The 24,032-nt window shown below is 42.0% G+C and overlaps 1 protein-coding gene across 12 annotated transcripts in view; it reads right to left on the bottom strand.

Moving 5' to 3' along the window:
- Window positions 1-24,032, bottom strand: part of LOC138753421 (kelch domain-containing protein 1) — a 121,277-nt gene that overhangs the window by 71,470 nt on the left and 25,775 nt on the right. For 5 of the 12 annotated variants that reach the window (XM_069916387.1, XM_069916384.1, XM_069916392.1 and 2 more), the window contains exons 2-3: window positions 14,894-14,964; window positions 6,854-6,971 (exon numbers count right to left, since the gene is read on the bottom strand). In XM_069916387.1, coding sequence (XP_069772488.1) covers window positions 6,854-6,971; window positions 14,894-14,964 — 189 coding nt within the window. Of the gene's footprint in view, window positions 1-6,853; window positions 6,972-14,893; window positions 14,965-16,976; window positions 17,123-18,545; window positions 18,836-24,032 lie in introns of those variants that run through there. The other 7 variants (XR_011351156.1, XM_069916393.1, XM_069916386.1 and 4 more) reach the window with 7 other exon arrangements.

The raw sequence follows: 24,032 nt of genomic DNA, 5'->3' as shown, positions 1-24,032 counted from the left end.
TTAGACAGAGGATTTTTGTAGGAATAAATGGGTTCTTTTCAGAATGGCAGCCAGTGACTAGTGGGGTACCACAGGGCTCAGTGCTGGGGCCACAGTTGTTTACGATATATATCAACGACTTAGATGTGGGAATAGATAGCAGTATTTCGAAATTTGCAGATGATACGAAGTTGGGTGGCAGGGTTAGTTGTGTGGAGGATGCCAGGAGAGTGTAGGATGATTTGGACAAGTTAGGCGAGTGGGCCAGGACGTGGCAGATGCAGTTTAATGTGGATAAATGCTAAGTTATCCACTTTGGAGGCAAGAACAGGAAAGAGGATTATTATTTAAATGGTATCTGTTTAGGAAAAAGGGAGATGCAGCGAGACTTAGGTGTTGCTGTGCATCAGTTGTTGAAAGTGGGTGTGCAGGTGCAGCAGGTGGTGAGGAGGGCGAATGGTATGTTGGCGTTCAGAGCAAAAGGATTTGAGCCCAGGAGTAGGGAGATCCTGCTGCAGCTGTAGAGGGCCTTGGTGAGACCACACCTGGAGTACTGCGTGCAGTTTTGGTTGCCTTATCTGAGGAAGGATATCCTTGCCTTGGAGGGGGTGCAGAGAAGGTTCACTAGACTGATACTGGGGATGGAGGGACACACATATGAAGAAAGATTGGATAGACTAGGCTTATGGTCTCTGGAATTTAGAAGATTGAGGGGGGATCTTATAGAAACTTATAAAATTCTTAATGGTTTAGACAGACTAGACACAGGAAGGTTGTTTCCAATGCTGGGAAAAACCAGAACCAGGAGCCATAGTTTAAGGATAAGGGGGAATTTTTTTTAAAAACTGAGATGAGGAAAAATTTCTTCTCTCAGAGAGTGGTAAATGTGTGGAATTCTTTGCCACAGAAAGTCATTGAGGAAGGTTCCCTGTCAATATTTAAGTGTAAGTTAGATTTGGCCCTTGTGGCCAAGGGGATTAGGGGGTATGGGGAGAAGGCGGGAACTGGGTACTGATCAGCCATGATCATAATGAATGGCGGTGTAGGCTTGAAGGGCCAAATGGCCTACTCCTACACCTATTTTCTGTTTCCATGTTTAAAAACTGTTTTTAAGATGAATTAAACATGGGTAAAAATATGGTTTTTCATGGATCATATCATTAAGATAGAATTTATCCTTGTTTATATAAAGGGATTGTTTAATTTTATCTTATCTATTTTCTATCCAGAACTACACACTGGGATATATTATGAGAATGGCATAAACTGTTAAAAACTATACTTATAGAATTGATGTCTTAAAGAAACAAGTCAAAAACAATTATGGATAGGATTTTGATTTACATGTTTAATTTGAGATATGTATATATGACCTGTTTTTTTTTTAATTAATACATGTCTGTAGGTAGAATTTATATATTAAACTCTATACAAATATTTTAAAAAGAAAAATCTCAACTCTCCTTTCCCAAGTTCTAAACTTCTCCTAATCCTCTTGCCTATGACTATTCTCAGCAATTTTGAGTAATTTCCTGGATTTAACACTGATTTTAATTTCTCTAAACCACAGATTAATCTGTTTTTCTGTTGGATATTTTTGCCTTAATTATTTTGCAACTTCTACATTATTTCTTCAAATAACCATAACAATTCATGTTCATTTTTAAGTGTATTCTTCCAATCCACAGAACCCATCTCTAATGCACTCAACAAAACCTACCAACTCCACAATTATCTCGTCCACACCATTTCACACCCTGTTCCCTGTAAGGCTTCTATTCCTTTCTCCCAATTCCTCAGCCTCAATCACTTCTGCTTCCAGGATGAAGTCTTCCATTCCAGATCAACCAATATGTCCTCCTTCTTCAAAAAAAAATGTGGCATCCCCTCTACTTCCATCAACTCAGCTCTATTTCCTGTACATCTGCCCTACACCCCTCCCCCCAACCCCACTTCTCAAAAGCAATAAGGAGAGGACTCCTCTTTTTCTCACCTACCACCCTACCAGCTTCCACATCCAACATAATATCTTTTGCAATTTCTGCCACCTACGTGATCCCTCCAGTAGACGCATCTTACCCTTTCCTCTCTCTGCCTTCAGCAGGAACTGCTCCCTCCATGACTACCTTGTCCATGCTTTCCCTCCCATCAATTGCCCCCTTGGAACCTACCCTTGTGATCCCATGAAATGCAAGACTAATGCACACACCACCTTCCTCACCACTATTTGGGACCCCAAACATTGCTTCCAAGTGAAGCAACACTTCACTTGTTAACCTGCAGAGGTCTTTTACAACATTTGATGCTTCCATTGGGGGTCTCCTCTACATCAGAGAGACTGGATGCAGACTTGAAGATTGTTTTGTTGAGCACCTTCGCTCTGTCCACTGCAATAGCGGGGACTTCCCAGTGGCCAACCATTTCAATTCTGCGCCCTATTCTCACACAGATATATCTGTCCATGGCTTCATGCAATGCCGAATCAAGGCCATCATCTCATGTTCCATCTGGACAATTTCCTTTTTTTTTGAATATTTATTTAAAAATTTTAAACCACAAAACATTGATATACATTCGAATACAGTGATTCATATAAAGAAATACATGTGGAATATATAACAACCCCCTACCTTCCCTACCCTCTCACCCTCCTTGTAAACCCAAACCTCAAAGATAGAAAAAGAAAACTGAGAAAAGGAGATCCAAACCATTAATCACGTAACTAAATGCCATGGACTAGAGTAACATCATCACAATGCTCCATATAAAGTTCAAAATTTTAAACCCACATAATCCAAATAAGGGCTCCAAACTTTCCAGAAAAAAATTATCACGCAAATTATATGTTTTCTTTTCCACTGGAATACACTATCTCAACTCCATATGCCATCGAAGCAAATTTAAAATCAATCTCATTTTTCCAAGTAATCGCTATCGCTAAAGCTAATCTTAAAAATGCAATTTGATATCTAGCTAATCTCAATTTCGAGATCAACATTTTAGCATTACTTAATAAAAATAATGTTGGTCCCCACAGCAATTTATTCTTAAGTACCTTCTCTAAAAACTCTAAGTCATGTCCAAAAATGTTTAACCATATCACCTAACCAAGTAGAATGTAGGAAAGAACCTACTTCCTTATGACACCTAAAACACAACTATGAAGAAATTAAATTATATCTCTTTAATTTTTCATGGGTTAAATATAGCTGATTTATGAAGTTATAATGACCTAACCTATATCTTTACATATATTTCTCCAATCTTCCTGATCAATTCTTATCCCTACATCGTTTTTCCCACTTTAATCTAGACTTAAGTAAATCTAATTTAGGCATTTTATTCTGTAATAACAAATATATATCAGATACACATTTTTTCTTCCCACCTTTCATAAGCAAAATTTCAAATTTTGACTGCCATGGCAACCTTAGAGTATATCCAAAATTATCCAATAATAAAGCTCTAATTTGATAATAACAAAAAAAAGTACATTGTGGAATTTCATATTTTTCCTTCATTCTTCAAAAAGACATTAAATAACCAGCTTCATAACAATCTTGTTCAATTTTAATTCCTTCTGATCCCATATTTTCAAAGGTTGATTATTAAACGTGAAAGGTAAAAGTTTATTTTGGTATGGATGTATCTTAGATGAAATTTTCCCCTGTGTACCTATTTCCTAATTTATCATATTCCATAATTCAATTAAATGTCTCAAAATAGGTTAATTATATGTAAATAATAACTTAAAATTCCATTTATAAATAAATTGCTCCTTTTTCTTCTCACCAATTTTGACCAACTCAATATAAGCTCAAATCAAACATTCTATTTCAATTGTGCTGCTCTATAATAATTTTGAAAATTCGGAAATTGTAAACCTCTCAGTTCATACCTCCAAGTTAATATTTGTAAAGATATCCTAACCATTTTATTTTTCCAAAGAAAATTCCTAACTATATAATTCAAATCCCTAAAAAACTTGAGGAACTTTACAAGGTATAGATTGAAAAAGATAATTATTATAGGTAAATCTTTCCATCTATTTAAATCACTCTTAAAATTTTGAAATAAAGGCAAATAATTTAACTCATACAAATGATCTAAATTCTTATCCGATCTAATATCTAAATATTTATTTTGATCTGACCATTTAAATTGAACAATCTTTTTACAATGGGTATAATCAGCATCCAATCAATGGCAGAATCTCACTTTTTTCCCCAGTTAACTTTAAAGCTAGATATTTCACCAAATTGTTTCAATCTTTCACTTTACAATTTTAAAGAATTTTGAGGTTCTGTTAAATAAATCAAAACATCATCAGCGAATAAATTATTATACTCCTGTGACAGAGTATTTTGAGGTTGCTTGGGAGGAATTGCGAGACCAGCTTGCACACACACATTTCCAAACACAGAATTTTTGCAGGACTTTTGCAGAAAGAGCAACAAAGTTGCAGAATACAGCTGGCCTGGGAGAGCATGTGATCTTTGCAGGCAGACTCAGAAGAGTTTTACTCTCAGAGAGGGAGGGAGTGAAACAGAGAGAGAAGGAGTCACAGAAATCAGTTCCAGAAGGACAAAGCTGGCAAACTTATGGAAGGCTGTCTGGTCAAAGGAGTGACCTGAAAGAAAGGGGATCATCTGGAGAACCCTGAAGGTGGCAAGTTTCGTCAGCAAGACTGATTGGAAAGGAATCAGGTGCAGATGTCCTGGAACAAAAGGAATCTCTCTCTGAAAACCAGCAAGAACCCTCCTGAGTGGTAACCATTTGCCTGTTAAGCACCAAAGCCTGGTGAACTTTGTTAATGCTAACTTCTGTGCACAGTACAAGAATTGCCTGCAACCAATGAGATTAGACTGTGATCCAAAGAACTTTTCTAATCTTAAATGGACATAACATACACCTGCGCTTAGTGTTGGGGGGGGGGGGGGGGAATTAAGTAGGTTAGGTAGATTAAGTAACAAGTTAAAGTTTAATTCTGTTCCCTTGTTCAACTATAATTCTAAACTACTTTTGTTGAAGTGACCCTGTGTTGTGGTGCATATCTATTGCTGCTGGTTAATGGGGTCCTCTGGATGCCGTAACACCTCAGATTTCACTTTAATACCTTCAATATTATCTTGTCTTATCAATTGAGCCAATAGTTCAACAGCTTATGCAAACAGTGCCAGAGACACTGACTTGGTGGGTCTGCACAAGTAGCAAGCTCAAGTTTACCCTCAATATACTGAGCAGTTTTAGTTAAGGGCTTACCCTGATAAATCAGTTTCCTCCTCTTCAGTCATTGGAAGAATTCTAATTATGTCTTTCTCCTCCTCCGTCAACAAGGACGGCAATTCCGCCTGCCTGCGAGGTCTAGGCCTCTCCCTCAGCAGTCCGGGGCTGCGAGGAATCCCCCCCACACCCCGCAGGAAGTATCAGAGCCTGTGTAACTGCTCCTGAGGCTCAGGAGGAAGATGTCTCTGAGCTCCAGCGCCATCTGCCTTGGGTCTTCGGGGAGATGGCGCTGGGGTTACCTGGACTCTTGGCGGCTGCTGTCTCATCGATCCAGGAGGAAGAGAAAATGACTCCACAGGCTCCATTTCCGAAATAGGCCCAAGTTTTTAATTACTTGAGAGTCTGTTGCTTTGTTTTTCTCATAGTTGGTATTAATACTGTTGGTGATGATGCCAAAAAAAATTGTACTGTGTTTTATTAAAAAATTTTTTTTATGGTCGGGTTCTCAATAGTTCTGCCGGGAGAGGTGTCTTCTCGCATCTCCCACCTACACCATCACACCACGCCCTCTCATCTGGGCACTTTCCAACCAAATTCCATTAACATTGACGTCCAGTTTCCATTAGGACCCTCCCCTTTCTCTGTCTTCTCTATCGTGCTGTCTCCTTTCCTCCAGCTCCTCACCCCTTCCCTCTCCATTCAGAGCTACCCCCTCCCCTGGTCCCCCCAGCATTTTTTTTCCTGCCCTCCTATCCATATCCTCCTAGGATCTTTTGCTTGTTGGCATGTAATCCTCCCCCCTGTCCCCTTTTCCCTTCTGCCCCACCTTTTTATTCAGGAGTCTGTCTACTTTTTGTCCACATCTTAATGAAGGGCTCAGGCCTGAAATAATGGTTATATATCTTAGCTTCCTATGGATGCTACATGAACTGCCAAGATTTTCCTGCACTTCTATGTATTGAACTACGATCACGATTCCTTTGTTTAGATTTAAGACCCTTAAATTAAGATGTGTATTTTTCTCTCCTTTAATCAATATTAAAGGTTTTTAGGTATGTATTACCCAAATGTTCTCAAATAAATTATTAATAATCTAAATATATTTCATTGCTCATCAGGCACAGTTAGAGAGTGAAAAATGCTTCTGGCAGCATTAATTGGCAGGCCATGTGATCAATCTGGGGATAGGCCTCGGTTTCCTTTACCATATCATTTTAAGTTTCAAAAGGTAAATATAACATCAGGCCTGGGGAAGTGAAATGCTAAAACATTGCCAGGTGTACGATTCAAGACAGTTATTTCAGCAACCAGTCGAGCTTGAAAAACAATTCAGCGACGGAGAACATGCTGGTCATTGAAGGTAGGAGGCAACAATCAGGGGAAGGATAGGAGAAATTAAAATTAATAAGAGTTTAGCACTACGACATTGGATAAAATAAATAACTCTGCGATTACAACTTTATAATTAAAATTCGTTTTGTTATAGGTAGAATTATAAACCATTTAGTGTTTAATCACTTAGACCTTTGAGCCTATGACTATTGAACATTATTGTAATATGGTCACTTTCAAAAAAAACCTGTTCTCTACCTTTATAATTTAAATGCAGCAGAAATCTTGTCAAACAAGGTAAAAGCACAAGACCTACCTCATTACTATATCCCAGGTCATCATATCCTCCAAAAATGTACATTACTCCATTTAGACAAGCAGCACAGCTCCCTGACATTGGACGAGGAAGATCTCCCTTCATTGGTTGTCGCTGCCTATATTGTAAGAATAAAGGTAAAAGGTCACATGGTAATATTACTTTTGTGGTAATTTTGTTGCGGTCACATACTTACATGGGTCATGAGTAAAGCCCGTCGCTGCTGGTGACGTATCTGGAGCGACGTGTGTATTGGAGGATTTAAACCATGCTTTTTGCTTCAGCTTTAAACCATGTTTTTTACTTTTGCAACCTTTGCTTCTGCAAGGCTGAGAACCTGCTTGTTTTTAAGAATCAGCAGACACAAGCTAAATTCCACCGAGGGGCCAGAGATGCAGTTATCTGACGAAAGGACATCTGTGTACCAAGAACACTTCCTGTTTTGGTCACAGACTGTCAGAGGCCTAGCCTTGATGCAAAATAAACCATTTATTCAAAGTGATAAGTTATGAGTAAGCAATTTTTGGGTCCCGCTGCTGAAGTTTGAGACTCTCCGAGAGGTGGCAACATCTCTCAGCAAGAAGAATAACTTCTAGAGTTCAGCTAACGTCCCGGTCGGGGGAGGTGGGGAAGCTGCTACCGGCGCCCCGACAACCTACTACAAGTGTGCAGTCGTTGCCTCCCTTTGGCAGTTGGGACCAGTCCAGGCGTTGATAAGTATAATTGGAAAGGGCTTGCATATTGTAGTTTGATATCAGCTTTAGAATTTGTAATAAAGATTTGTATAAACTGAAGTGCTCTCGGCGTGTCTGTCTATTTTGTTTCGGTAGCTCAAACCCTGTGACCAATCTAAAACGAACAAAGTGAGAGGCACAAGTTTACCCAGGACAACGTATGAGAGAAGTAACGCACATCTGTGGGAGAGTGTGAATAGCATGGTGGACCACATGCATGCATGGGGGTCACAAAGGGAGAAGATTAGGAGTGTTGTGGTCAACTGCGGCAGGGGGCTTTGGTGAGAGGCGTTTCATAGGAAATGTGTGGTTGTGGTGAAGAATAAAGGTGGCTGATGCCATTTTTGTGCTGAATAAAGTGTGTGTTCTTTTAATGTGTATATATACTTTAACTTAAAGACATTACAAGTGATAACCCTGTTGGTTCACAGCACCTTCTAAGTAAAAATGGAAAGTTATGAAGATAAAACCGTTACAGAGGCAGTTGGGGAGGTCAAGCTTAAGGTCCTCCCTTTTTTAAAAACCATCAATGCGCAGGCTTGGTTCTCAAATCTTGAGGCACATTTCTCCTCACTAAATGTGACGAGTCAGAATACAAAATTCGATTTGCTTCTGGCACAACTCCTAGAGCAGATTGCATATGAAGTGGAGGACGTTCTAGTCAAGCTAATCCAGCTGACAACTTCCCATATGACATCCTGAAGACTGCTACTTTGGAGCAAACTCAGCCGTCCCAGAAACCTTGCATTGTTGAACTGCTAGGCAAGAGAAGGCCATGACAGGTGCTGAGAAGATGGCACAGGCTGGCTGGAGAAGAGCCTATTGAACGGGAAGCATGGAACCTGAGATTCCTCCACTGTTTGTCTCCTCACATTCAAGGACACCCATTTGTGTCTTTGGGATGATCACCCTTGAAGAATTAGCTAGACACGACCTCTGCAATACAGCTAGAGGCATTATCAACTCCCCCAGTCAGCAGGAGAAAACTGAGCTGAACAACAGGCTATACCACCCAGTCAAAAGAAAACGGAGCTGGAGTAGCAAATGGCAGCACTCAGTGCACAAGACCAGGCTTTAACCACCCAACGGAATTACCCCCATTTCTGGCCTAGTTGGAATCATGCGGGGTCGGGGGCACAGCAGAAGCAACAGACAGTGTCATTGTTGTAAACAACAGAGATTTGGCACTGTAGCCTGGTTGTGCTGTAGCCACCTTCCGACATCTACAAATTGCAAGGTCTGGCAATGGAGGCAACTGCTGCTTATGGGTGATTCAGCCAATGTCTTTTCCTCAAGGACCGTTTCTTGGCAGTCAATTTCTTGTGGATTCCGGTGCAGAAATTTCTGTGGTTTCTCCAACTGCTCAAGAGCACACAGATACCCTAATATGTCATGTGTTGTCTGCCACAAAAAATTCTGACATTCAGAGATCACTCACACTGGATTTTGGTCTCAGTGAGCCATTTTGATATGTAGTGAATTACATCCTGGGAGTGGATTTTCTATCTCATTTTTCCCTGATGGAGGACTTGAAGAATCTCTATGTTGTGGCCAAGCACTTGTATGCCAATGAGCTGCATTTGTAGTTCCTTGAGGGTTGTCACATACCGGACAAGTTTCCAACCTAGCTCCTGCCTGTTCAGAGGATTGCTGAAGCATTTCCTTGCCTTGGTAACACCGTCATATCGACATGGGGACATCAAAGGTGCAGTAACCCACCGCATTGAGACCTGGGGTCCTCTGGTTGCAGTGAGTGCTCATAGATTGCCCCTGGATCATCTTAAGTGCACAAAAGCTGAGTTTGAGGACATGCAGGAACTGGGAATAACTCATAGATCTGGCAGCTGATGGACACTGCTGCTGCAGATGCTCTCAAAGAAGTCGCCAAGGGATTGGCACCCAGCTGTTGATTATTACCATGCACTAAACAATTCCATCCCTGACTGACACAACATTCCAAATTCACAGAATTTCTCAGCAAACCTGAGAAATGGTTATTTGCAAAAATAGACATGGTGCACACCAACCATCTGATTATGGAAGAACTTTTTGATATTGCTGTGGTGATACAACCACTGGACTGTCTGTGACTGCCTGCACCTGTCTGCATTTCTACCTGCCTACTGCAGGGAGGTAACCTGGGAGGCTGGCTCCACCTACTCCATGCCAATCACCGGCCCCAATATAAAGGCTCATGCCAGCCCTTGTGTAAGTAGTAGAGTACATGGAGCCAGAAAGGATACTGAACTTTGTGTATGTTTTAAGCTAATTAAAGCCTGTAGTTTGTTCACACTGCAACATATCACAATTGCCAAAACAGCTGTAATTATTCCTTTTGGAACATTCGCATTTCTTCGATTTTCCACCCCATTTGTAGAACACAGCGCAAACATTCCACATTCTCCAGCCTCGATTTTGTGTATACATACATTGATTATATTCTTGTGGCAAGCATCGATGAAAAGGAACACAAGGAACATCTTATGACTCTGTTCCAGAGAATCGATGAGTTTGGCATTGTAATCAATCCAACTAAATGTCTTTTTGGTGCTGCCGTGCTTACATTTTTAGAGCATAAAGTTACAAAGGATGGTAACTTGCCAGAGGAATCAAAGATATGAGAAATTTGCCACTTTCTTTCTCACATTTTGTTGTTTTTTTTGGGATGATGAATTTCTACTGACATTTCATGCAGAATACAGTCACTTACTGACCAATTTAAAGGGTCAAATAAATTATCTTCTAAAGACCACCGTGTTTGCCTCCGTCAGTGTTGTGGGAACTGTGTTAGAACAAAGAGGTGGGAAGTTGGAGCCTGTGACATTCTTTTCAACCAAGCTGTCACCGACTCAGGCAAGATCCAGTAAACTCAGATGAGAACTCCTAGCCATCCACCTTGCAGTTAGGCACTTCAATTTTTGGTGGAAGGTCACCCTTTACCATTTATACAGACCACCAACCTCTTACGCATACTGTGCAAACAAGTGTGTACCACTACTCACCATATGAGTTTTGGCATTTGGATTTCATCTTACGACTTTCCTTGGATATATGGCACATCCAAGGGAAGGCGAATGCGGTGGTCGAAGCCCTATCCAGGTGGGACATGGAGGCCTTAAATTCGACCACTACCATAGATTTCATTGTTATAGCTCGCACACAACACATTGATCCTGATCTCATCTGGTACCACCAAAACAACACTGGTCAACACTTAAAAAAACATAAGCCTGGATGATTCAGGTGAAACACTTGCTCAAGAATTTTCCACAGAGAGAGACCCAGGCCTTCTGTACCCACAAGAATACAGTGGGAGATTTTTAGTAACCCCCATAATCTGTCTCATCTAGGCAGGAGAGTGTCGGCCAAGCTAGTTATGGAACAATTTACCTGGCCTCACGTTAAACAGGATGTTGGATTATGGGCAAGGACCTGCTTCCAGTGTCAGCGTTCTAAATTCTCCAGACACACAAACTCCAAACTTGGAGATTTTCCTGTTTCATGCTCTCGCTTCCATCACATGCACCTAGACATGGTTGGTCTGCTTCCACCATAAAGGGGATACACTTATCTACTCACGTGTGAGGATCGAGCTACAAGATGGCAGGAGGCCATTCCTGTCACCAACATCTCTGTGGAGCCTGTGGGTCGGGCCTTCGTTGATGGTTGGATTCCAGCTTTCGATGTTCCAGGCACCATTCCAGCAGACCAGTGGGCTCATTTTGAATTGGTGCTGTTCTGAACTTTCACTGATCTTTTGGACACCACTCACATTCGGACTATGGCTTATCATCCAAAGGCCAATGGTTTCATTGAGTATTTCCATCACCAAGTGAATCCAGCACTGAGAATAAATGTCTCCATGGAGTGAACATTTGCCCTTGGCATGCACACTGCCTTAAAAGCAGACCTTGGTTGTTCAGCTGCAGAACTGGTATATGGCACCACAATGACTTTGCTTGGTGAATTTATTGATCTATGTACAGTGACTGCACTGTATGAATCGTCCAATTATGTAAAACACCTACAGGAAAGCTCAGACCAACACCTATGCGACATGTGTTAACTGCAGTGTATATGTGATGATTTACAACACTGCACATGTATTCATTCGACATGACTCTGTTCGCCGACCACGACAGTCCTTACGAGGTCATTGGTAAAATGGTTTGTGATCCGGAGGAATGGAAAGGCTGACCATCTCCATTGAGGGTATGCAGCCGGCATATATCGACAATCCGTTTTCTTTGTCACTACCAACACCGAAGAAACAGCTGGAACCCTGCCAGTCAGATCATTGTCAATGATGTTTTGGGCTATGACCCTTTATTGCTCTTAGAAGGATCTAGATGTATTCCTCCTTTAAATAGATTGCTGGCAAGCAGATACAGTAAGCAATAAGGAAGACTAAAAAACATTGTTGTTGATTACAAGAGAGACGGAGTAAAAAAAATAAGGGAATTTTACTACAACTTTTCTCCATTTTGGCAAGACATTATGGACTTGCATTTTGGTCTCCTTGTTTAAGAGATATACTTGCACTAAAGTCATGTTGGAGAAGATTCATCAAGATGATAATGGGCAACAAAAATTATTTATTTTGATGAATGACAGAAAATGATTCTGAGTAAAACACAAAAATCTGTAGACACCGTGGCTGAAGTAAAAACACACAATGCTGGAGAAACTCAGCAGGTTTTGATGAAGGGCTCAAACCTGAAACATTTTTTTTAATCTTTGCTATATAAAAGACACTGTTTGACCTGCTGAGTTTCTCCCAGCATTATGTGTTTTTATGATTGTTGAGGGCACTTAATCATAATTGTATCTAGAAACTACCTATTTAAATATGAGATGTAATTTCTTTTGACTTGCAAATCTTTGGAATTTTTTTGCCCGATAATTACAGAGGCTGAATCATTCAATAATTTTTTTTTAAATTATGGTAATAAAATTGTCAATATACCCCAAAATTCTAACTTGCTGCAGACAAAGAGGACTTCAGTAAAATTTAAAAAATACAACTCAAATAATATACATAAAATTACTCCTGTCTGGAAAGAGATAATATGAAAGATAGATAATATATAGTCACAGTTTGTCCAAGAAAAGTCATTTTTCGAAAGTGCAGCAGGTCTTTTTGTGGTGCCGAAGTGGTTTATGATTAGGGTAACAAGGGAAGGCTCAAGAGATCAAGCAAAAAGTGTTGAGACCAAGAACAGATAATCTATTGAATGTCAGGGTAGATTTAAGTGGTCACAAGGCCAACTTCTATTCCAATTTTTCCCATGGTGAAGATTATTGCACTGGCCACTCCAGCAAGAGATTTTCACCGAGAAGACTGCTGTGCCACTGCACAAAGTCTTTATAGTTAGCAGTTTATAGGAAGCTGGAATTGAGAGATTAGCACAAGGAAAGATCTTTTCTCGAAAGATCAGGAATGGCCAGCTATAAACTACAAAATCCAATTTGGAGTCAACTTTAGAGGAAATATTCAGCATTTACAAAACAAATAAAATGTCAGACCTGATTTTGCGTAAATTTCACAACTTTTCAATAAGTTATTGCATGCATAGTTTGAAATGCAACTAAATTGTCCAATAATTTTAAAAAATTAAGGAAAAAATGTTCATTTAAATTTTTTTTTACTATATTGCATTTAGGTGTTTTCGATTTACCAAGTTTTTTTTTAAAACAAAACTGAATAATAACTGATTAATGTTAGAGAATAAAGAGACAGATTATACCAACATTAATAATAAACTACAATTGAAATCCTAGGTGAGCTGTGTCAACCAAAATTATTAGCCAATAGAAAACCAAAATTAAGGAGTTATTTACACAGACTCTTGGTGTATGTAACTATTGTAACAAACTATTACTTATTGGCATAAACTGTGGTTATTATTAAAAGACCTCAGTTGATTGCATCAGAATAGTGCCTCTAGATATTATAATGGAAAGAATTTAAATTTTGGGCAGGTGGTTAGAATATCATTACCATTTAATTTTTTTTTGTTAAGTGGGTTATTACGCAGCAAAAAAGTTGATAAATGAATCAAAAACACCCAAGTCATAGACTGAAAAGAATACGAAGGTGATGAATCTTCTAAAAGTGCTGAAGATGTCAAGGACAGCCATGACTGGTTTGAATGTTTCAAGACACCAGCAAACATGCATATATTGATGGGGAAGAACTATCGATCGCATGACAGCAAAAACTTTTCCAAAGGAGAAGCCTAAATAAATCATCAAGGGAGATGGCTACTGTCTTAAAAACGTGTTTAAAATCAAAGATGCCTTTATGCAAGTTCATTTTAAGGAATGAGAAAACTTGGATTCAGAGTAGCCAAAAATCATTTCTGTTTGGAAGTCATGTGGAGGGTGATGCAATCTTAAACCTCTCTCAATCTTATCTATCTGAATATCCCTTTTAAGTTTTCCCCAAGGCCAATCTAACAGTTATTTGAAAATTTCACAAAGATCTTGAATGACTGCACTGCTCATCCACGATAAGACCATTTTATTCTTCTGCCTTCTGCTCCACCAGTTATCAAACAATATTGTGCAAATAAAGTTCAACAGAACAAGCCTTACTCATCATCAACGATACCCTTGAATCTCCAGTTACCACAGTAGTGTGGATGACAACATTCAATTAAGCTTTTCACCTTTAACTCCACTTTATTCTTTCAGCCTATTATTGAGAACACGATGACTATATTCAAGGTTTACTGTAGCACCTGCAGTGGCCCCAATAAACCCAAAACTTACCATACATAATATTTAACAAAATGTTTTCCAAGAATCTAATTCTTTCATAAATCAAAGAACATTTAATGTTAATTTTCATGACCAAAGGGGTTATTTGTCAACCATTAAAATGCTACTAAAATGGCACTGGAAAAATAATATTTTTTTTTAGTGGTGAGGTTTTAAAAAAGTCACCAAACATGCACATTGTTCAATATGTTTGAATTTGGAGTGGCAATAAAATAGGTCATATTTGTAATATTTATAAATGAGTGACACCAATCAAGACAACTTCTGCATCTGTGTAACTTTCCAATATATGCATTAATGGCGATTAATACCTATCACTATCGATTCTGTAACAAATTCTCGCTGATTGCACTTTCAATGCCTGGTGTTACTAGCTGGAGGCAACATTTTTACTTCAGTCATGAGACATTCAGCTACAGTGAATTTTTGGCATTACACAATAGATAATCTGGTGTCATGAGAAACATTAGGAATAGTACTCGAACAAAGTAATGAAATATAAAATCTGGAGGATATTGCTTACCATATACCACTTTCAATTTCGTAAACCCAGATTTCATCATTGGGTAAGTAAACTTCATTATTTTCATATGTCTGCAATTAAAAAAAAGTTACTCCTTCCTATAATCGTGGTGATAACATAACCTTTCATTATTAGATTGGTATTTTAAGAAATATTTAATTTTTCACAAAAGTTATTGAATTATACATTTGCAACATTAAAGACTACCACACAAAAATAAAGTGAAAAGCACTAAGGCATAGGGGGGGAAAAAAAAATCAGCTTATTATTGGGCAACTTTGCTAAGCCAAAGTAGTGAATTGCAGATTACAACCCTGATTCTTTTTTTCTCTCTAACTGGTAATAAACTGTACACAGCGTAAACATGTAAATAAAAGAACTGTAAACAGATAACAATGTAAACAAACTGTGCAATACAGAGAGAACAGAAAAAAAATCAAGAAACTGCACAAGAGTAGTTAAATGAGACCCTGACTGAGTTTGTTGTTGAGGAGTCTGATGGTGGAGGGGGAGCAGCTGTTCCTGAACCAGGTGGTGCGAGTCTTGTGGCACCTCGACCTCTTTCCTGATGGCAGCAGCGATAAAAACGCATGTGCTGGGTGGAGTGAGTCTTTGACCATTGCTGTTGCCCTCCGATGCCAGCGTTCCCTGTAGATGTACTCAATAGTAGGAGGATTTTGCCTGTGATGTCCTAGGCTGTATCTACTACATTTTGGAGGGCTTTACGCTCAGGGTATTGGTGTTCACATACCAGACCATGACGCAGCCGGTCAGAACACTTTCCACCACACATTTGTAGAAATTTTCCAGGGCTTCTGGCGTCATATCAAACCTCTGCAAACTCCTGAGGAAGTAGAGGGGCTGATGTGCTTTCTTCATAAGATCCTCCAAGATACTGACTAAATTTGAACCTAAATTTGCTCACCCTTTCCACCTATAATCCCCCAATGATTACTGCATTGTAAACCTCAGACTCTCCTTTACAGAAGTCAACAATTAGCTCCTTAGTTTTGGTGACATTCAGTGCAAGGTCGTTATTGGTGCACCATTCAACCAAGTTTTCAATCTCCATCCTGTGTGCTGATTTATCCTCTTTCTTTACACAACTCACTACCAAGGTATCATCGACAAATTTGTACTTATCTACAAAGCACTGGGATGAAGAGTAGTTCTCTTAATAAAAAAGATTAAAAATTAAATATTTGGTTCTTATTGTTGGTTCTATGCTCCACCAAATACAGGACAGCAATTTCAGAGTATATATTTAAATTACAGGCAGTGCCCAAATTACACAAGGGTTCTGCCCGTAAACCAATTTCTCCCCAAGTTAGAAATGTGGCCACCCAAGTTATATTGCTCACAATGCACTTGCCATAATTCTTTCATTTTGTTGAATAATCACCCACAACTATTCAATAATTACCAACAAGTAAACTACTGTAATGATATATGAAATCATTAATGAATATTGTGAAACATTTAGGGACAGCAATGGTTGGCGTAGCAGTTAGAGCAATGCCTTTACAGTGCTAGCGATTGGGATCAGGGTTCGAATCCTGAACTGTAAGGAGTTTTTATGTTCTCCCATGTTTGCATGGATTTTCCTTGGAGGCTCTGGTTTCATCCCACTGTTCAAAATGTACTGGGGTTTGTAGGTTGATTGGGTGTACTGCTACCCTTTACATGCTTTAAAATATATGGGAAAATCATTATTTGTTCAGATGGATGAATTGGTCTGATAAATACAGTAAGTACATTTATCAGACTTCCAGAGCATCATATTAAGGACAATTAAAAAGACTCTACTCTGATACTGTATACCGAGCTTCCATTTTATGACATTGCACACAACTACCTGTTCGGCTTCTGGTTTTCTGTTAAAAATATGGTGTAAGTGCAATATGTACAAATTCATTCCTTAGTAACACAGTGAAGAAATAGATTTCAAAGTACATTTTACAAAGCTGGGATTTAAATTACTATAGAGTTTTCCCTCGATAAACCACAAAGATAGGTTATATGCTACTTAAAATTATTGTACAAAAGTATCTACGAAGTAACTTGTATACAGTAGATGGGTAACCTCATCATTAACATTATCAACATTTGCTTTTTCAACCCTGTCAGAGCTGACCAAAGAGAATTCTCATTCGAGTTAAAAGAAGAAACTGTGGCGGTGTGAGCAGTGGAAGAAACACAGCCACCACATTGAGGGTCGTTAATGACTGTTTTTATTCAAATTCAGCATTCCCCTTTAAGGGCAGCATAAGCTCAGTCACCTGGTGCATTGTGACATTATAATCGCTGCCCAGGGTGTCTGCTGGAAGGGATGCTGGAGTCAGAGAGAAACCTCTGGATGCTGGAGTCAGAGAGAAACCTCTGATGACGCCATTTTCCCATGGCTGCCCTGCCATGTGGCAATACAAGCGGGTCTGGTTCGCCATGAGGATGTGCGCCACCACACAAACCACCCCCCCACCCCCAAACCAGCTACGCGACCTGTCGCTTTGGCGGCCAGCCCCGTTAAGTCCAGATGTGCTGCCTTCAGGCGGTCCACCGTAAAAAGTTCCTCTCTCCCAGCAACGTCCAAGGTGAAGGTTCCGCCGGACAGCTGCAAGACTTTGTATGGCCCCTCGTACAGTTGCTGTAGTGGTGCACCTTGTGGTCCCCTCCACATGAAAACGAAGTGGGCAGAGTTGAGCTCTTTAGGGAGATGAAACGGCCAGGTGCTGTGGCGTGCTGGGGGTGGGGGAGCTAGGGAGGCTAGTCGCCTGCATAGGTCAGCCAGCAGGTTTTTGATGGTGACGTGGTGTCAGGGTCTGGGCCGAAAAACTCACCCGGCAGGGAAAGCAGTACGCCATCGACCATCACTGCTGCTGAAGCCTACAGGTCCTCGGGTGCCTTTCTAATCCCGAGGAGAACCCAGGGTAGTTCGTCCACCCAGTCTAGTCCAGAGAGCCTGGCCACAAGCGATGCCCAGGCATTGTCCGAGCGCTGGACGATTCCCAGTTCTTGGAGCCTGGAGAACTCCTCCTTTCCCTACTGGAGCATCTTGGGCGGCAGCTGTCTGGATCTAGCGTGCAGCAGAGGGCCCTGTGTGGCGATGTGGTGGAAGATCCCATGCTGGGGCAGGGCAGCGTTGAACCATGGCTCTAAGATGGCGGGGAATTAGTGTGGGATCTCATCAAATTCGTCCCTGGCGGTGGATACGGTGGCGATTTCGGGCCTGTGGACTGGAATGTTTGGGCATTGACCAGCCTTTTGCCCTTCACGTCAACCAGTAGGCCGTGAGCACTGAGGAAGTCGGCCCCTAAGAGCGCAGTGCCCACGGAGGCTAGGAGAACCTCCAGTGGAACTTCTCCTTCCCAATCTGGATCTGTGCCCCGTGGGTGCTGTAGGTACTGATGGTGGAGCCGTTGGCCGCCCACAGGGTTGGACCTCGAGATCGGGTGCGAGTCTCTAATGCTGTGGGGGGGGGGGGGGGGGGGGGCGGGGGGTGGGAAGGCCGCTGAGCTCAGCCCGTGTCCACCAGGAAACGGCAGCTGATGGATCTGTCCATCACATGAAGGAGGCCATTTGGCCAGCTGTCGCAGCCATCAACGGTGGCTGGCCTGGTCATTTTCCTGAAACCCGCAGGGCTAGCGGTACTTACTGGCTTGTGCTCCCCAGGGCTGGTGGTAGAAACACTGGGTCGACTGGCCCTTATCTGTCTTGGCCTTGGGAGCAGCTTGCAGTAGGCTGGCTCCTGGTCGTGCCACCTGGTTGAGGGCTGCCTCATTCTCCCTCTTCATGCACCAGAGGGTATCCGCACGGGCTGCTGCTCTCCTCGGGTTCGAGGTCTTCATCTGTGAGGAGCAGCTGGATGTCCTCCGGCATCTGTTCCAGGAATATCTGGTGGAAGAGAAAACAAGGCTTGTGGTCTTCTGCCAGGGCCAGCATTTCATCCATCAGTGCCAACGGACTACGGTCCCCAAGCCCATCTAGGTGAAGGAGCCTGGAAGCCCGTTGCAAGAGAGTTAGCCCGAAAGTTCTGAGCAGCAGGTTTTTGAGGGCAGTGTACTTGCCCGTAGCCGGGGGGTGGTGGATGATGTCGTCCACCCTCGCTGCTGATTCTTGGTCCAGAGTGCTCACGACATGATAGAACATCGTGGCGTTTGAGGAGATGTTGCGGATTGAAATTGTGCTTCCGCCTGCCCAAACCAGGTTTTCGATCGGTGGGTCCAAAAGGCGGGAGGCTTGATGGAGACAGCGTTAACCTCTGCTGCATCCATGGTGTTTCGTCCAGAAAAAATGTCTGGGCTCGTCAGGGTCACCATTGTGGCGGTGTGAGCAGTGAAAGAAACGCAGCCACCACATTGAGGGTCGTTACCGACTGTTTTTATTCCAATTCAGCACGCCCCTCTAAGGGCAGCAGGAGCTCAGTCACCTGGTGCATTGTGACATCATAATCGCTGCCCAGGGTGGGCGCTGGAAGGGATGCTGGAGTCGGAGTGAAACCTCTGATGACGCCATTTCCCCATGGCTGCCCCGCCACGTGGCAACACAAGCAGGACCAGTTCACCATGAGGATATGCGCTGCCACAATACATAATCTTGAGAGACAGTTCTGTTTATTAGAGTTTGGAATTAGTGAAACAAATGTAGCTGTTTTAACTTACAAACATAATTTTGCCATTAAAGAATTCTGATGTTTTTACATTACTTATATTATTTGTAAGGACAGCTCTGTGCAGGTTTTGCTAACACTTGTAAGGTGAACATGTTAAGGATTAAAAAAAGATTATGGGCAAATGTTGTTCAAGAGATTGAGGAAAAAATGGTAGCACTACCGGATCTGTGGTAAAGACAGCGCTGCTGCAGATGTGAGAGAGCGGAGTGCAGAAATTTTGCGTTGCTCTGCAATATTCTACCACCTGGTCTTAATACCAATAGTTCCATGCAGGATATAAACATCCTGTTAAAGGAGCAAATGGTGTTTTATTTTAAAATCCTGCAACCACAAAGATCTGTGCCCAAGATGGTGGCATCTATGCCGGGAAGTGTATCATGCATGAGAGGTTGAAGACTCCAGGGAAGCAGTGCATGGCATCAGATACAGGGAGAACACCCACCTCCTCCACCCCTTGTTAGAAGGGGAAGCATGGGAGATGATCCTACAGGATGGTGACCATGGCAGCAGACCAGTGAGAGGCTCAGCAGCTGAAGGACTTGCACAGGCTGCTGGAAACAACCTCATAGGAGCCAAGTATTGTTTTGGAACCGGGGTTCAAGAGGGTGCTGAGGGCAAGGGTCCCAGAAGGGAATCAGATTTTCGTGCTTTGGATTTGGAGCTCAGGTTGCCAATGGTTTGAAAAGGAGTCTTGTGAGGTTGCAAGTGCCTCTGAAGGGACACTCTTTTGCCTCTTGTTGTTAGGTGAGCCAGGCAATGCTCATAGTGACTTTTTGCCTCAAGGCAGACAACAATTGAAGTATATCACTTGTATTATATTTTTATGTATTTTTATGTGTTAAAAGCTTCAAGAGCAATGAAAGGTTCAGGAATTTAAATTTATAGTTAGAGATCAATTCCATTAACTTTCAAAATCAGGTAGAAATAGTAGCAAGTTTGAAAATTCACTTGGTTTTCAAAACATGACTAGAGAAATACATACCAACCTAATAAACTCTTGTAAGTAGATGCACTGTGCGGGAGTGGGGGAAAGAGTGTGTTTTGCTCTTGTCATCTGGCACGGAGCAAGGCACATTCCCATCCTCATCTTGGATCCATCAGTCTTTTTTATACTTAACATCTCCTTTTCCACCTACAACTCATTTGCCTGTCTCTCAAACTAACTCCTCACCCTTTCAGTTCCATCTGCTCAGTCATCCTTCACACCTTAGTCCAACAAAAACCATCTGGCTAACTTCCCTCTCCACTTTCAGTCCCAATGTGCTTTTTGAAGTGAAACGTCAACAATTCCTTTTACCACCCACTCCCACCTCCAGATGTTTGTCAACCAGGAGAATTCCTAAGACTCTTGCAAATTTCAACAGATGTCCCATGGAGAACATTCTGACTGGCTGAATCACTGTTTGGTGTGGAGATTCCAATGCACGGGAAAGGAAAAGACTACAGAGTTGTGAACTTGGCCAATCTCATCATGGGCATCAGTCTTCACTCCATCAAGGATATCTAAAGAGTTAGTGTCTTAAGAAAGCAATTTCCAGCCTCAAGGATCTTCATCACCCAGGCCATGTCCTCTTCAGACTGATACCATCTGGAAAGAGGTACAGGAGCATGAAAATGAACACCCAACAGTAGGTACAAAAATAACTTTTCCCCCTCTGCCATCAGATTTCTAAATGAACAAGGATCACAGGCACTACCTCGCTTTCTCTTCTTTTGCACTTATGTATTTTTTAAATGTAGCTAAATACACCGGTGATGCTGCCACAAAACAAGAAATTTTTTTCACGACATTCAATGCAATAAATTCTGATTTTCTGTCAGCAGTTTTTAAAAAAAAAATCACCAATGGAAAACAGTTTGAGAAACAATTCTCCATACAAGTTTTGTATTACATTTTCATCATATATTAAGGCAGGGGTGGCCAAACATTTTTTAGTTGGGGGCCACATACAGAAAAATTCAAGGAGTCACGGGCCAAACATTAAGCCTGGCTATATTACAAAAAAGACTGTTTTTAGTCCAGAAATCCCCAGTGCTGTGGCAAGGTTGAGTCACGCTGAGACTGCCTCACTGGAGATGTCAAAGGGCTGCCAGACTACTGCGAAGTTGCCTATCTCTGCAATTGGGCAGGGTGTCTCATATGACATCATGTGGCAAAGTTGCTCTGTCCTGCCTAGTATCTACCTTCATTATAGCCAGAAAGCCATTTGGTCATGTAGTCTTGGCATCTTGCTGTGCAGTCAGCCGCAGGAGGCAGGAGGGACTGTAATGCAGAGTGACCTGCACTGGTTGGGAGATGATGGGACCCTCACAAGAGATGCTGCAGAAATTCAGGTGCCTTCTCGATTAGCAGCCATCAGTATGTTGAGTACAAAGATGGAGGCTTCGCAAGATGAGCCCAATATGACACCCCCAAAACTCAGATGGAACAGTGTTCAAACTATGAATGGAGCAGAGAGTGCACCCTGGGATGGCCCATCACCCTCCACCACCCAAGTTAAAATTAAATTTAAAATTTTTACATTTAGACATACAGCACAGTAACAGGGCCTTTCAGCCCACAAGCCTGTGCCGTCCAAGTGAACTACAACCCCAATATGTTTTGAAGTGTGGAAGGAAACTGGAGCACTTGGTGGAAACCCACACAAACACAGGGAGAATGTACAAACTCCTTAAAGTACCAGATTCAACCCCAGTCACTGGTACTACAACAGCCTTGCACTAACCACTATGCTAACCATGCCAGTCTAACTGTGCCATTCTGGTAATGGCCCGAATGCACATAGCAAGGTCCCCCAGGCCCAACACCTTTTGGCCTCATGGCACCCTACAGCTGTGTGTGGCGTCACACACCTTTACTCTTCCCCACGCCTGAAAGATACAGATTACAGGGCACCCTGGGGGATTCCTCTCACACATTTGCTGTCTCAAGCGCACATACAAATGATCCAGCTAGAGCCTCCCAGCTCATCATGTCCACGTCTGGCATTGCACAACTGCAATGTCATAATCTCTGGTTTCACCACACTGATCTCTTGGAAGGGCAAGCTTGCAACAGGAGCAGATCGGTTGACTGCAGGAATGGGAGTTGGACCAGTGCAGCAGAGGATAACCCTCCCATCTCACCCTTCTTGTCCCCACCCCTTTCACATCCAGCACCCAACACAAAGCAGTTCCTCTCTGTGTGAGAGCCCAGGCTCTCAGTGAGCTGTTCATTTGGGTAAGACATCGCAATTGCCTTTGATCTGGCTCCCATCCAGCATCAGGTCAGCACACAGCAAGTTAAGCCCTGTCCTCTCCCGAGCTGGGTAACCCCACCAGAGCTCAAGGGGAACTGAAGAGCTGTGGCGAGCTCAAGATTCAGCCCATTTAAAAAGAGCAGAACAGAAGATTTCCACCCCCAATCCTCTTGCACAGAAAGAGGAAATAGGAAAGAGTGTAGACTCAAAATGGCTTGGGCAATTAGTGTTGAAAAGAGCAATGTACATATAGTGCAATTTAATATTAGAGACCATGTTCTAACGAGCCATTTAAAAATGGGCAACAGGCCACAATTCAGCCACCCTGCATCAAGGTATTCAAAAGCACTTAATTGCTTGTGAAGAATTTTTGGAAATCCTAATATCCTAAAAGGCATTAATTATTTTTGTTTTGGCCCCTATTGCAAACACCTTTGACATAAAAATAAGCATCCTTCAACTTGACCCTTTTGATTCTCAATAATTTACATTTATGCTAAAACAATGGTATTTGTAAAATTTCTTTGGTGTTACAGAGTAAGAATGAAATAATTTTAGGCTGAGAGGCTGTAACGAGCCATATGCCACAATGATCTGTGCCAGGGCGCCAGCTGTTCAGTTTAAAGATCTGGATGAGGGGAGCAAGTGGAAGACACCCGTTTCCTGATTACCATCAGGATGGGTTGCAGTGTGGGTTGTATACAAATTACCAAACAGCCTCTGACAACCAAGTCCAACTCCTGGCCTTCACATGTGTCCGACAGCGCTGTTCTCACTGACAGGAGAAGGGGCAAAGGCGGGCTACTGGCGTCTTGAAACTAGCTTCTCCAGGCAGATAGGACTTGTTAGCCACGGAAAAGGAAAATCTAGGAGAGGAAAAACTCCAATTTCAAACCTTCGCTGCCTTGTGGCTATACTCACTCACAGGAAAGGCTTTGGGAGTAAACCCCCGAGGAAAAATCTGGAGTCAGAGTCCAAAGGTGGCCGACACCTGTACTCAACTCCAGATCAGCAACTCCTGCGATGCTGCTGGTGCCAAACTATAATCACTCTTTTTCGTTCCTTTAGACCTTTCATTAGCTTGGAGAGGGGAGTCCTATTGCATGGGCAACAGACAGATCTCCATATCAACTCTGCCCTGGCTTGCATCCTGGAGAGACCACTCCACAGTGACTACCAGAGGCACAGTACCCATGGTTGACCACAACCGAAGGAGGCCAAAGAAGAACAT

This window comes from Narcine bancroftii, chromosome 2 (genome assembly GCF_036971445.1).
Source record: "Narcine bancroftii isolate sNarBan1 chromosome 2, sNarBan1.hap1, whole genome shotgun sequence".
Taxonomy (NCBI): Eukaryota; Metazoa; Chordata; class Chondrichthyes; order Torpediniformes; family Narcinidae; genus Narcine; species Narcine bancroftii.
Note: the sequence above shows the minus strand (reverse complement) of the source record. Positions and strands in the feature narration are given on the sequence as shown.